This window comes from Rhea americana, unplaced genomic scaffold, assembly GCF_003343005.1.
Source record: "Rhea americana isolate MKP2758 unplaced genomic scaffold, rheAme1 scaffold_4, whole genome shotgun sequence".
In the NCBI taxonomy this organism is placed as follows: domain Eukaryota; kingdom Metazoa; phylum Chordata; class Aves; order Rheiformes; family Rheidae; genus Rhea; species Rhea americana.
In genome coordinates, this window is record NW_028186534.1 from 5640921 (window position 1) to 5656382 (window position 15462).

Here is a 15462-nt window from a genome sequence, read left to right on the forward strand (position 1 = left end):
GCTGACGGGCAGAGACTGAAGCACAGAGAAGTCCTGGGCTGTTACTGCTGCTCCTGGCCCCAAGCACGCAGGGCAGAGCAGCCCGAGCCCCTGCACGCTTCCCCCGGGTATCTCCTGCCGGAAGGACAGCACAGCACCACTTTGGAGAAAAACCGCCTTTCTCATAAAAAAAAAACAACAAAAAAAAAAMCAGTATCTGCAAGAATGGAGCGTGCAACAGCAGGCTGGGAACGCTGCACAGCAGTTACCTACCAGCCCAAATAAATTCAGACTAGCGGGTTCAGGTGTATTTTACCGACTTGCAGAAGGCATGGATTAGACTGATGCAGCCACACCTGATCCTCCTCGCGTCACGTACTGACCCTCGTACACCTTGCCGGTCCCCCCCCTTTGCATTCCCCTCCAGCAGCCTGCCCAGAAGCTGTACTTTAAACTGTACACTCCGCTCACCCCATTACCCCCAGCTCTTTGCTGAAGCCCTCTCCAACTTCACATCATCTTCCTTGAAGCAAGAGCTCCAAAGTGGCTTAACAGTAGTGGTCAGCACATCTTCCACACTCTTCTCCTTTCACTTAAAGTTATTGGCAAGAGCATTAAAATAGAGGCTGCCCATCCAAGGAGCTGACTAGGGATCCCACCAGCCAAACAAGTCCCTCATTAGTTACCGCTGTTGCAGAGCAATTAGCCAGGTTTCAATCCATTTGCCGTGTGATATCTGAGATGTTCAGTCACGAAATTGCCCCAGTCAGGGTGGACCATAYTTGCACTCCTGTTTTTACCAACCAAGCTGGTAATCTCATTTAAAAACTTGGCCTGACAATTTCTCACTTCCATAAATCCACGTCAGCTCGCATTCATCGTAACAGTCACCTTCATTCTTCATTAACGAACTCCCGTAACAATTCTTCTGCTTCAAGGCTGTTGTCAGCCTTCCACGACGAATGCCCTGCTCCTTGCTGTGSAGTCAGACTTGGCTGTCCTCAAGCCTGTGACTTTTACTGATGTTGAAGAGAAATGATTCMGCAACTCAACCTTTCTGCAACACCAGGCATGCACAGCAGAGAGAGAGAGAACCTGGTGCAAGAGTTATCTAGGCTCAGTCGAATCATGGCTGCTATAAAGCCAGCTAGGATGGTTTCAGAAGAAGCAGGTCTATTTGCCTGGACTGTGTGTTCTCCAGGCAGTGTCCATGAAGAGAACAGTGATGCTTTTTTGGGAAGGGATAAAAAACAAACACACTTTGACTGAACACTTGTTAGTAAGAAAGAGGGCATTAAAAATCATGCCAGCACTGCTGCTTCTCGGGATACAGGAGAAGCTGGTGTTTTCACTTAGGTAACATGAGGAATTTTTCSCTTTGTGAGGGTTGACCTCAGTATTTCGCAAGTTCGATTCAAAATATGACTCTACCCTCCCTCGTCTCAAAAGCTTTGACTTGTTTCGCTTGCCACCAGCACACACAGCTGTCACAGCTGCATTGCATCAAATCAGTGGAGAAATGCAGCAGGGCAATCGTGCAAGATCTGCTCAGAAAGAAAAACTGCAGAAGAAACTGCAATGCGGCRATTTATAACTGAAGAGCTTTCCTTACTCTAATCATCGATGGCATTACTTGGCAGGGTACGTGTCCCCTGCYACTCAGGAGGCAGCGCCAGTCTCACCAAGAGCCACGCGCACACACGTGCACGTGCACGAAATTTGTTCACTCAGGCTTTGACGTGAGAGCAGCAAAGGGCAGGGCGAGGAGCATTTGGGAGGGCCGTCCAGGAGGCAGGCCGAGCTCRGCAGCGGGTGGTTTAGGAGGCACCGAGGCGCGTTGCCGGGGGGGTGCGGACCAGCAGCTGGAAGCCCGAGAGCAAGCGCTGGCCGGGCGCACGCAGCACCGGCGGCCGTCGCGCGCGGAGAGCTCACGCAACGCCGCGGCGCACCGCGGCTCGGACGAGCCTCGTTTCGTGAACGYGGAGCTGACTCTCCCATCCTGCCCTTTGAAAGGCCACCGCTGACTTCTGCTTGCTTCAGGCACCTGACTGAGACAAACTGCTGCACAAGCGGAGGGACGTCCTCGGCTCAGACACGCTGCAGCAGACAGACCAAAGGACGCACAGGGAAGATATGCGTTTCTCAACCTAAGTAAGGCAAAGGTGTGGAGCAACCTCCTCTTCCACCGGTCCCCTTCCCTCAAACTCCTCCTCAGCGTCGCGCCAGCTCAGTACACGCACCTCCCACCCGCAACGCTGTCCACTCCAGACTGTATTTTGTTCCACCCTTTAAATCGCAGCACACTGCAGAACGAACTCAGTGGTAGGCGAATTATGAACAACACTGAAACTGGGGAGGAAGAAAAACAACCCAACAAAGCAAAGGGTAGAAACAACAATCTCTTCTTAAATTCCAGCTTATTAGCAGAGTATTTGCGGAGCACACATTAAAAACATTGGAGCCTCACAAGGGTCTTATCAGAGTTGCTCCATCTCAAACCTTGAAATCTTTAGAAAGGTTATAATAGCACATTTCTACCCTACAAAATTCCATCGCTTGTAAACAGAGATAACTGATTTAAACTATAGCATTTGGACTGACTGAACACAACCTTGCTCTGAAAAGCTGACTTAAAATTCTCATTTCCAAAGCTTCTTTTTATTATTATTATTATTATTATTATTGTTAAAGGTAATTATCATAGAATCATACAATCAGTAAGATTGAAAGGGACCTCTGGAGACATCTAGTCCAACCCCCCTCCTCAAGCAGGGTCACCTAGAGCATGGTAGACAGGGTTGCATCCAGGTGGGACTTGAAGATCTCCAGAGAAGGAGACTCCACAACCTCTCTGGACAACCTGTYCCAGTGCTCCGTCACTCTCACAGGGAAGAAATTTCCCCTCACGTTCAGGCAGAACTTCCTGTGCTTCAATTTCTGCCCATTGCCTCTTGTCCTGTCACATGGGACAACTGAAAAGAGTTTGTCCTCATCCCCTTGACGCCCTCCCTTCAGGTACTTGTACACGTTGATCAGATCCCCCCTCAGTCTGCTCTTCCCCAGGCTGAAGAGGCCCAGCTCTCCCAGCTGTTCCTCATAGGGTTCCTCATGCTCCAGTCCTCTGATCGTCCTTGTAGCCCTACACTGGACTCTCTCCAGTAGCTCCATGTCTCTCTTGTACTGGGGAGCCCAGAACTGGGCGCAGTACTCAAGAYGAGGCCTCCCCAGGGCTGAGGAGAGCRGCAGGATCACCTCCCTCGACCTGCTGGCAACACTCYTCCTAAYRCACCCCAGGAGACCATTGGCYTTCTTGGCCATACGGGTATATTGCTGGCTCATGGTCAACTCGTCATCCACCAGCACTCCCAGGTCCTTCTCTGCAGAGCTGCTCTCCAGAAGGTCAGCCCCCAGCTTGTACTGGTGCWTGGGGTTATTTTTCCCTAGGTGCAGGACTCTGCACTTGCCCTTGTTGAACCTAATGAGGTTCCTCTCCGCCCAGCTCTCCAGCCTGTCCAGGCCTCCCTGRATGGCAGCACAGCCCTCTGGTGTCAGCCACTCCTCCCAGCTTGGTATCATCAGCAAACTTGCTGAGGAGGCACGCCATCCCCTCAACCCAGGTCATTGATGAAGTAGTTGAACAGGATGGGACCAGTACTGAGCCCTGGGGGACGCCACTAGCCACAGGCCTCCAACTAGACTCCAGGCCACTGATGACGATCCTCTGAGCTCTGCCTTTCAGCCAGTTCTCAATCCACCTCACTGTCCACTCGTCTAACCCACACTTCCTGAGCTTATCTAGGAGGATGCCATGGGAGACAGTGTCAAAAGCCTTGCTGAAGTCAGCTGCTCTCCCCTCATCTACCCAGCCAGTCATTCCATCAGAGAAGGCTATCAGAGTGGTTAAGCAGGATTTCCCCTTGGTAAATCCATGCTGGCTACTCCTGATCACCTTCTTTTCCTCCATATGTCCTGAGATGACATCCAGAAGGAGCTGTTCCCTCTCCTTTCCAGGGATGGAGGTGAGGCTGACTGGCCTATAGTTGCCCAGGTCCTCCTTCTTGCCCTTCTTGAAGACTGGAGTGATACTGGCTTTCTTCCAATCCTCAGGCACCTCTCCAGTTCTCCAGGACCTTTCAAAGATGATGGAGAGTGGCCTGGCAACAACATCCACCAGCTCCCTCAGTACCCGTGGGTGCATCCCATGCAGGCTTATGGATTTGTGGATGTCCAGCCTGCCCAGAAGGTCTCTAATCCTATCCTCCTCAACCAAAGGAAAGTCTTCCCTTCTCCAGACTTTCTCCCTCACGTCCAGGCTGCAAGATTCCTGAGGGCTGCCCTTAGCAGTGAAGACTGAAGAAAAGAMGACATTCAGTAATTCTGCCTWCTCTGTATCCCTTGTCACCAGGGCTCCTGCCCCATTCAGTAGCAGGCCCACACTTTCCTAGTCCTCCTCTTGCTGCTGATGTATCTGAAGAAACCCTTCCTGTTGTCCTTGACATCCCTTGCCAGACTCAATTCCAACTGGGCCTTAGCCTTCCTCGCAGCATCTCTACATACTCTGACTGCATTCTTGTAACTCTCCCAAGTGGCCTGTCCCCTCTTCCACATTCTGTGTATTTCCTTCTTCTGTCTGAATTTGGCCAAGAGCTCCTTGCTCGCCCATGCAGGTCTCCTGCCCCTTACGCTGCACTTCTTACTCACAGGGATGCACCACTCTTGAGCTTGGAGGAAGTGATGTTTGAATACTAGCCAGCTCTCCTGGACCCCCTTTCCTTCTGGCACCTTAACCCATGAGATTCCACCAATTAGGTCTCTGAAGAGCCCAAAGTCCGCTCTCCTGAAGTCCAGGGTTGCAATCCTRCTTGTTGCCTTACTTCTTTCCTGCAGGATCCTGAACTCCACCATCTTGTGGTCACTGCAGCCAAGGCTGCCCCCAACCTTCACATCTCTAACCAGTCCCTCTCTGTTGGTAAGGACAAGGTCCAGCAGGACACCCYTCCTCGTAGGCTCCACCACCATTTGTGACAAGAAGGTATCATCAATGCACTGCAGGAGCCTCCTGGACTGTTCGTGCCTTGCTGTGTAGTTCCTCCAGTAGATGTCAGGGTGGTYGAAGTCCCCCATGAGAACCAGGGCCTGTGATCTTGAGGCTACTTCCAGCTGTCCATAGAAGGCCTCATCGACTTTCTCTTAAACAGGAAGTGTTCACCCTATGTAAGAGTGTCACAAGGCTATCAAACTGATGGATTCAACCTGTGGATCAAGTACAGACTATGTAAACAATCTGAAATCTTGTAGCAACACGCAGAATTATACCTTCCACCCAAGCAGGGAATAATAAAAGCGGAGACCACTTAATAGAAAAGCTAATTGAAGAGCTGCCTACCTGAGGGAAACATGTTTCTTTAATTAAGAATCCTTTTTTCCCCCACTGCACCACACAATATTATGCCACAACAGGAACATTGGAAGGAGGATTTTAACAAGCAAAAAACTTAGACTGCTTTGGCATTCTCAGGTTTTTTGTTTTGGCTTTTGGCAAATGAAATTAAAGAGCCTTGCTTTCAGGTGCTCCGGACCAGCACCCAATAAAGCAAGCACCTTCGATGTTGGTATTTAAAGGATTTTATTTTGTTGTTTCGGGTCTCCCCCCCTCCCCCAATCACCATTATAAGGAAACTAAATCTTTTGGCAGTGGATCGTATTTCATCAATGAACACTTCTGCCAGTTGGGCTCTCTTCCCTAGTGAAGCTGTCAGATGCTGAATGAAGCAGCCTTAAGTGAACCCTTTTGGTCTCAATACTTCAATCGTTTCTGCTAAATCCTCTTCTTTTTGCATATCCCCTTACGATCAGTGGCTTTCACACCTTTTATNGAACAACAAAAACACTCCACAAAGAATTGAACTCCCCAACGCAACTCACTGAGCAGCTCCAGCAGCGGCAGTCCCGAGTAATTAAGACTATTCAGCATTGGGCTCATTCATCACAAGTGAAGCCGACCTAATTGAGGCCAGCGAGACGAGATGTCCTCCTCTCATGCATCCTCCCAGTGACGCTGCCGCAGGAGCTCACACAGATGAGTAACTCAGGCAGGTACATAAGAGCTAAGTTTATGATAAAGCAGCTTAAAGCAAAGAGACCGTGGTCAACTGTTCTAGTCACTGCAGAAACGCAAGGCCCTAAGGTACAAACTCATCTCAGATTTAACGCGTAACACATTTACTTAAGTGGAACGGCCTCTGGCTCTACAAATAAATATCCCTCAGTTCCAAGGGGATTCAGTTTTGGCATAAGACGCTATTCGGCTTCGGACTAGCACAGTCCGGGTCTTAGAGAAATGCAGTATTAAAACTTGCTGAAAGTAATGAYGATCATTAAAAGATTCTCATTTTTTCCAATGGGGAGACTACACAGTGTCATTTTCTGTTGCTCACGTCCTAACTCCAGTGCTCACGGGTAGAATTAGTAATATTTCAAGAGAAGAATCATGCTTTAAAAACTCGTTTTAACAAGTTTTTAAAATATGTAATGATTAAAACATAACTCTATATGCTGGATTTAATAAAATCCGCCCCTTCTGGCAGGCCTACACAAGCCACAGACGAGCTTAAAACTAGTGGACAGTGACCCTTTAGAAGCAGCAAAGTTGAAAGCGTTTTTGTTGTACTTGCGGGGTGAGGGGAAGGGAAGGGACACAGGCCCCGGGACTGTGTTTTGCTGGGAAGCATGACGACATCCAGAGAAGGAAGGGAACACTCTAAGCCTTCTGGCCTAAATTATCTGCTAACACAAATAATCAAATTCCAGGGACCACACTGCTCTGGCGCCACTAGAACAAGGGGGAGGCCTGGCCTGAGCGCTACACGAGCAGGTGGCAGCCCGCATCTGACCCACTCAGGATATTCAAGTGCGATATACAAAATACTGATGCTCTCTAAGGAAGCCAGCATCACTCACGGTATCGTGGGAAGTTTTTAATGGCTTGCTCAAGGCAAGGCCTCTAAAATGTTTATATTAATACTTACATGTTGGATAGCCACTCATCTGGTCTCAGCTGGAAATCAGTCCAAACAGCTGAGAAACATCTGGCCGCTAACCTTGGACAACATATAATCTGGTAGCCCAGGGATTTAAGAGGTCTCTTTGGAGGGAAGGAAGTTTGGCAATTATCTTACTGAAATCTCTGTTTCTGCTACAGTTGTTTCTCAAGTCCCAGGCACTGCTACAGTATTACACATGCAGTCCTTCTATAGCAAAATCCTATTTATGTACCATGTAGGTCTCACCAATGATCACAAAAAGCTTTAATTATATATTGCTCCTAATTTCCAGGAATGCTTCTGAAGGTGTGTGACTGAGTGCTTTGTGTGATGCACACACGAGCAAGCTGCTGCCCGTCAATTCAAAGACGCACAATCCAGTTTGTGTGCGCTCAGGGTCAGTGCCGCTAGCCCCGTAGGTTTTCTTCCCACTCTATCTTTAATCTGGCAGCGCTCGCTACTAACAAGTAAGATTGTACCTGCCCCAGAAAGCCTCCACAACAAGGTAAATAAAAATTCTGTTCTCTGAAGACTTGGAGACCTGTATCCAGAAAATTGTCAGGAAGCAGTTTTAAAGCAGACCTACAAAAAGGGTGAGCAGAAGGGAAAACGGAGAGTTGCTCATAAAAATGGCTCGAAAGGTTGCTTTCCTACTCTTTCCAAAACTCCTGCTTGTTTTTTCCAAGAGAAATCTCAGTGTTGGCTATCCTGAAACATTCTTTGGAGAGAAGAGCTAATGAAATATGACAACATAAAAGAATAGAAGTCGAGCAACTGAGAGGGGAAGGGAATTTTAGACAAGCCATTTGACATTTATTCTCCCCTATGGTTACCTATCGGTAACCATACCTGCAGGGTTTTCTAGACATGTCAGGGCAAAGCCACCAACAACCTAGCTGGAGAGGTAAAAAAAATAGCACAAGACCCACCTTTCCAAAACCCCTTGGTAGGCTTTATTTAAAAGGAGATAAAGATGAAAAAGACAAAATGATGCTTGGCAGATATAAAATTATGAGAATCTAACTTATCTCCTTATCTTGCACATCTCCTTCTGCTCTTTGCTTTTTTATTGCAACAAATGTGGGAGACATTGGGAAAATAAAGGCACAAGCACCAAGGATGCAGCACCAAGAAAGGATGGCCAGGAAGAAGATATGCAATAAAGGCTAAAACAGTTTCTTTCCTAGGAGAGGCTGAGCGTGCTGGCTCTTGTCCAACAAAGCACTTAAGTTTGTGCCTAACTTAAATTTGACTTCACTGGGGCTCTTCACAGGCTTAAAAGTCAAGCATTCTTCAGCAATCTAGTACAGCAAAACCAGAGAAAATGAGAAGCTATTAAGGGACCTAAATTTTAGTCAACAGCAAGGTTAACATGCTGTTGGAAAGCATCCTAGCCAAAGATGAATGCAATATGACAATTTCCACCGACTTAAAAAAACTCCAAGCCACCAGAGAAAGCGTCTCCAATTTAAATAAATACATAAAAAGTTTAAATATTAAGAATACCACTGTCAAATGCTCTTGACCTTTTTGCTCAAGGTAGGTACAGCCTGAAGCGGATGCACATATTTACAGATACGTGCAGAACTGGAGCTCTCTTGTTGCAGCATAAGCTGGTGCCAGCTTGGAAGAATACTGAATCGACTGTGCTGCTGCTTGATGTAGGAAACTGTGTCCTGTAGGTAAAGCCCAGGCCTCAAGTGCCTCACAGCCAACTACCAGGTAAGCCACAGACAACATCGACAGTCCTAGGCAAGACACTACACAGTCAGACATTCTGAAAAGCAGAATTTCTTATTCATTCCTATATTGTCAAGGACTCCTGAAACTCTCCCTTAAATTTCTGCTTCCCTTGTTAAAATTAGTATAACTTAACACTGTTCCTCTATACCGTATCTACCCAGTACTCCACATTAAGCTCTACTATCACAGCTCTTCAGTATCACTAAGATAAAACCACTCAGACCAACCTGTTCTTTGAATCAGGCCATTTGCCCAAGAATTAAGGGCACAACCGGATTCAGCTCTGCTCCCGCTGGCTGCTTTTCCTGCTATGCTACTGTACATCCTCGTACAATTCTAGGGAGAAACAGGGCAGCACTGGCATCTCAGAGTAGTCCATGACACACGCCTTGGCTTAAAAACTATTACACTAATGATGATAAAATAAATTTAAATTTTAAATCCAAAGCACTACAAGTAGCCATAATAGCACCAAAAAGGCATACTTAAGCATACACTCCCTACATACACACACAAAGTTTAATTACCGCAAAGCAAGAAACAAATGACAATCAGTCTTTATTAATAATTAAAATCTTACTGTAGTACTGATTTTCCCCCAGCAAACTAATACTTGCATAGCGAGACAGTCATATTAACAGGCTTTAAAAATCAAAATTGATGCAGGATAAATAGGAGAAGTGTCTCTCACAAGAGGTCTTAACATTTAAATTAAACAGCATTTGCACCTTACTCAGACTGAAGTGTTGTAAAGCTTGCTAGCTCCCTCTACTGTCTTCACACTATTAGCTGAGTCAAATATTTTTTCCATGTCCACTGAAATGAGACACAGGTGAATTTTCTTATTTGAAGTGTCCAGTACAAAATATTTGCTACAATAATGCATTATACAATTCCTTAAAGGAACCATTAACAGGGTAGTCACATGGAGACTTCTTGCTTAGTCTTCTTCCCTGAGGACTGTTTCAATCACCTTCAGCAGAATCTGCTCCAAGGAACAACATATATTTTATGGCTGATACACTTTTTGTTTTATCTATCATCTCTTCATATCTTTCCCTTAAGAGATACCAGTTCAGGATACAAACTGAGGATCAGCAGCGGTCAGCCAAAAACCTTGCCTTTATACTGCCAGAGGTAGAATAAAGACAGGTAAGACATGGGTTCATTTCCCCACTTAATTGCTGAAACATAAACAAGCAACTAGTATCAAATGGTGATTGTGGGACGACTGGTCTCTTCCACTATACAATCCAAAAGTCCCAAACATTGACAAAGCTAAGACACATAGATGCTACGGCAGCCAACTTTTACTAGGTTATTTTTCCATTCAATCCTATTTGATTTTAACCGGAACATTAGCGTATTGGAGCACTGATACGTTCAACGAGTAACTCTTAGGTAAGTAAATTTAAAGTGAAACATGTTTTTTCAAAGCACCACACAACTTTATATCATATTTTTGTTAAAATGTGACTCCTGCTAGCATAGATCCAACAGTAGCACAGCTCAGGGTCGAAGAGGATGAATACTCTAACCTTTACAACTTACAAAACAAATCAGACAATCTCAATAGTTTTAAAACCATTACTTGAAGTATGAAGGTTGAGGAAGGTGCCAAACATGCACCACATCCTACTGAACAGGACAAGGACATTCTTACAACAGTTCTGAAAAACAGAGATATTCCAGAAGTGCACTGTAATTATCAAGCATTCTTCCAATTCTCATTTAACATTTTCAGATGTCAAGCTACTTTAAATAAATACACCCACACAAGATGTTAACAAAGTATCAGTCACATTGTCTTCACAGATACTCTCTGAGCTATTAAATGATTGAAAAATATTTTAGGCTAGAAGACAGCATTAAGTTTCACAAATACAGGTCATTCCCTTTTACATTCCTACAGCCAGAAAGAAACTTGTTTCACCAAAATTTTAAAGTGAACGCACAACAAGTACCTTCAGGTAATCTTCTTTGATGGAGACACTATACCTGAAAAGGTCAAAATTTCTCAGCCCCATTTTTATCCAGATTTTGAAAGGTCAGCTTTGTACAGTTCACTGTTTGAGAAACTGGTAAAGTTTCAGGCTGTGAAGTTCTTCTTTAACCTGACAGTCAATATAACACATGTACAGGTATATGTGGATTTGATTCCCTTCAAATGACTACAGCATACAAAGGTCGCTGCAATAACAGAGTACCTTCAGATAGCAAATGCGTCTAGAAATTCATTTAAACAGTTCCTTAATATCACAGAAACATTACCAACTGTCAAGTCTATATGAGTCTGCTTGAAGTTTAAGCTAAAGCTAAAGATTCTCCTTTGCACAGAATGCTGAAAGGCACAGCAGCAGCAGCAGCTGGGTAAAGACAATTGCCTTTCACCACCAGTTTTCATATTTCACTGCTAACCAAACAAGATCTGTAGGAAGATACTTCCAACAAATCAAGAATTCCACAAGGGATCAAAATTCTAAACATAAATACAATTAAAGCCTTCTAATATTAATGCACACTTTTTATTATATTAAAATCAGGCAATGGTCTGATACAATAAAAAGGCTGCTTATGGAATACTGTTATGTTAAACTTTAATTACATAGGATGTTAAATCCTTACAACTAATATTTTCCTTAAAAGAGTTAATGGAAACATCAAATTTTCATTGACTTGATAGCTGCTGCTTTAAAATGTGTTTATTTCTTTTTTTCTTTTTTCTTTTTTTTTTTTTTTTACACAAACACTGAATTTTTCATAAAACTGAGGACACACTAGGTTGTTTGTATTTAAGCTTGCATCCACATTTCAGCAATTAGTGGTCCAAAATAGTAAAACAGAAAAGGCAGTGATTTGCCAGGATGCAAAGCCAAGAAAAGTCCTTAATCTGCTGTATACACCACTTCCCAAAAATCTTCACTGAAGAGTTTTCTCTTCTAAGACTTAAAGAGTCTAATAAAATCTAGGCTGACTTGATTTGTCTGTGGTTGTCAGATCTTTAGAAGGGCAAAACATAAGTGCAATATTCAGTTAATTAACATTCTTGGGTCAGTCTGAAGCACCAAAATGCAACTAGTTGAACTGGAGTGTATATTTAGAATCTCCATGTGCAGTTTCCTCATTAAAGTTTGGCAGCAGAAGATTTCAGCAATCCTGGTAAATTACTGCTCTTTTCACCATGTCAAAAGCCTATCTAATAACATCAGCTGTGGCCAGCTTGGCGGTGTGGCAGCAGTGCCAGAGGGCAGGCGAAATCTAAGTTTGCCAGCAGAACAGATACTCGTTTCCCAGGCTGGTGAAGACTAAATTTGTCGCAAAACCAAAATGGATAAGCATGAGAGAACAGGTCAGGTTATTGCCCCAACAGTTACCCCTGCTGACCAGAGGTGAGAAGAGTCACAACAAGGGGCAAAAAGAAAGCAGCACCCCTACTGTGAAGAGGGGAAGAGGGAAGAGATTAAAAGAGCCCTGAATCCCTCACCCAAAGCTCATGTTACTGGTGAGGGGGACCAGGAAGAGAAACAGAATCTACGCCTTGGCCAAAGGGAAGAAGAAAAGCTTGCCCCATATTATCAGGACATTTAAAAAAAATACAAAAACAAAAATGACCACAGTCACATTCAGCCTTTACTAGAGATAGCACAAAGGGAGGGATGACTGAGGTTAGCACACATCCCCCTTAGTAGTCCATAACGCCCAGTGTAGTACTGGAAGCTAAAACCTTTGTGTCTACTCTAATAAATAGCCCTGAGCTTTGACTCTATTGCAAAAGACAGAAAAAGAAAAAACCCAGGCCAGACACACAGCAAGGTGATTGTGGGATGTATGTTTCACAGTTAAGTTAGATGTGCCACACTGGTCTCGACAGTAATAAATTTAAATAGACTTTTCCTGATACCAGAAGTTCAGCTATGTGGACAGTGGTTACACAACAGGATTATATGTTATAGCACAACTTATATTTCAAATGAAAAAAATTAGTATCATTTACAGTATCTCAAGAAAAACTTCCTTTGAATGGAAACTTCCTTTCCAGTATTTTGAGGTCTACAAGATGCATCTAGAAAATTTACTACTGTGGAAAATGAAGACAGCTTAAATTGAATAAGGGGGGGCATGATTTTTTTTTTTTTAATTAATTGCTGTAACATTGTCCTTCAGGTGGCTGAGGAAGTTTCATATTTTCTTTAGACATCATTAGACGCCGAAGCTCTTGCAGAACAACTTTGATACTATAAGAATTCTGCCATTTTGCTAGGACTGATATGGCTCTGGGGTCCACCTAAAATAGACAAAAACACCATTTCTGTCAGAATCAATACTTTGATACTCTTAACCCACCACACACCCTCCAGCTAAAGATCCTATAGAGTCTAAGTGGGAGAAACAAAAGAAGGCAAAAGCAAGCACATAGTTTCTTGAAAGCATAATAAATCCACATGTTGGAACTATTTGGGAGATGCAAATTGACAGAAAAAAACTATTTTACATTTTGATTTCAGAATATATTTGGCTTGTATACCTTCCTTCTACCCTCCTTCCTTCTATTCAAACAAAAAAATATTGCCAAGCAATAGGTACTTAAGCAAGTTGCAAGTAAAAAAATAAAGCATTAATTTGAAGCTGCACGTGCAAAATATGTTAAAATGAATAAAAAACAAAAACTTACCACTCCATTAGAACTATTTACTCCATTCATATTAATTTTTGTTACAAATCTTACAAATGGAGGTGCTTCTGGATACTTAGGCCCACATTCTATTTTAAGGCTGTATATTCTGTTTTCATAAATTGTCTGAGGGGAAAAAAAAGGAGGGGGGAACAATTACATCAATAACTCCAAGAATCATTTGTTTAAAACAGTGGTTATTTTAGGGACACAAAAACTGCTAACCATAAGGGCAGTCATTTTATATACTATTCTGGCTACCTCTCTTTCGGGGGCGTTTTTGGTAATATTAAAGTCTTAAATGCTGTGTCTTTAGCGTATTAAATTCTACTGCTCTCTTAAGCATCCATCACATATTCATATTAAGAATGAAACCAACATTTCTTCCTGTTCACTAACTGAAATTATTCTTCTTAATAATCATATAGTTCAGATATCCCCTACCCTTGTAAAGCAGTTTTGTTTTGTCAACTTATTAATAATCAGAGAGCTAAAGCTGTCGTTTCAGTTTCAAGGTAGTCTTAGGCAATCATCTAAACTCAGACTGTCCCAGAACTACACTTAAAAATATTCTTTGGTCATAACTCAACACGCCAGGTATCAGGAACAGGAATGCTCCAAAATTCAACACATTTCACAGTACATCCTTATCCCAAACAGCACTATCACCTTTTGTCTGCGCAGCAGTGATACTCTGTTATATTTAACAGCTGAAGGAAAGAAATCATGAACTTTTCAAACTAACCAATCAACAGGTACAGAAAACACCGATTCTGCAGTATTTAAAAGTCATTAGAAGAAACAACAGTTACTGTTGTTCTGCATTCTGAGCATAGAGAAAGCTATACTGCTTTCTGACGTGTTGATACAGAGCAGCCTGATTCAGAGCACCAGTTGAACCGGGCAATGTAGGCAGCACGCAGTAGCACACAACACGAACACGGCCATCGTGGGAAGTTTAGGCAAACAAGCTGCCTAGATTTAGTTTCTGACACCATTTCCTGAAGCCTCAAGACTGCAATGAATGTTAACCCACCAAGTTGATGATCAAGAGCAAAAATTGCAGGCAGTGCTAATGTGGGATAAGCCAAAGCCCAGAAACAGGTAACAGTTCCTACCTCCAACCGCAGCACAGTGCTAGGGCTCTGTTAGCACCTTACAGAAGGAGAGGAGCCCAATCTACACAAACTTCTGCTTAATATAAAACTCAGTGTAATCCCTTTCAAGGGCCTGTTATGCCCCTGATCATCATCTTAATTTGCCTTCTTAATGAGTGTTTTGATGCAAAATACTACATAAACAAGAACTGACTCAGCTGTTTTGCCTCACTTTCTGGAAACAAAGGTTTTAAACCAGCCTGCAGCCCCAGACAAGCGGGCACAAGCACCGAGACAGCACCCGGGTAGCAGTGACACCCAGTGGTCACTCCAAGAGAGTGGCTTCTCCAGCGTCTCAGCCAGACTGACTTCAGTTTGCCACCATCCCATCCCAGCATCTGGAACACTATTGCAAAGCTATGGGGAAAGTCATTCCAGCTCTGCCGGGCAGCCCAGTGCTGGCCAGGTCTCCTGGCAGAGCCCCTGGCTGCGTTTCTGCACACAGCAATTAACACTACGGAGGTTCACGCAGGTTTTAGGCTCTGTGCAGACAACCACATCGCAGAAGACTAGTGAATGGAAAGTCTCGACTACGCACATGTCTATAGCCAACAAAGTACGCGCAGACAAAGCTGAAGTTTTGACAGTGCCACTGTTTTTAAATAGCTTGTGTAAACATGATGAATCACTGGCTGCGAAACTATCCGCACAAAGTCTGGGAAGGAGAAGCATGCTTCCATGTATGGTAGCAAGGACAGTTCAGAGAGGCTGCACACATCTAACTCTGCACAACAGTTCATTCTTCCCTTCAGGATGCCCTACACAAGATTCTTCCACCTGCTACAAATATGACTATTTGCCACTCAGGAGGAAACAGAGTTTTGAATCTTTTTCCCCAAGCCAGCATTTCCCACATCCTATTAAGAAA

General features: G+C 43.9%; 1 protein-coding gene across 3 annotated transcripts in view; it reads right to left on the bottom strand.

The window, feature by feature from the left end:
* Window positions 1–9283: 9283 nt before the first annotated feature.
* UBE2V1 (ubiquitin conjugating enzyme E2 V1) overlaps window positions 9284–15462 on the bottom strand; it is a 27497-nt gene continuing 21318 nt past the window's right edge. For all 3 annotated transcript variants that reach the window (XM_085314042.1, XM_085314041.1, XM_085314040.1), the window contains 2 exons: window positions 13438–13563; window positions 9284–13050 (listed from right to left, as the gene is read on the bottom strand). In XM_085314042.1, the coding sequence (XP_085170168.1) occupies window positions 12904–13050; window positions 13438–13563 (273 nt within the window). In that variant the 3' untranslated portion in view covers window positions 9284–12903. The remainder of the gene's footprint in view (window positions 13051–13437; window positions 13564–15462) is intronic.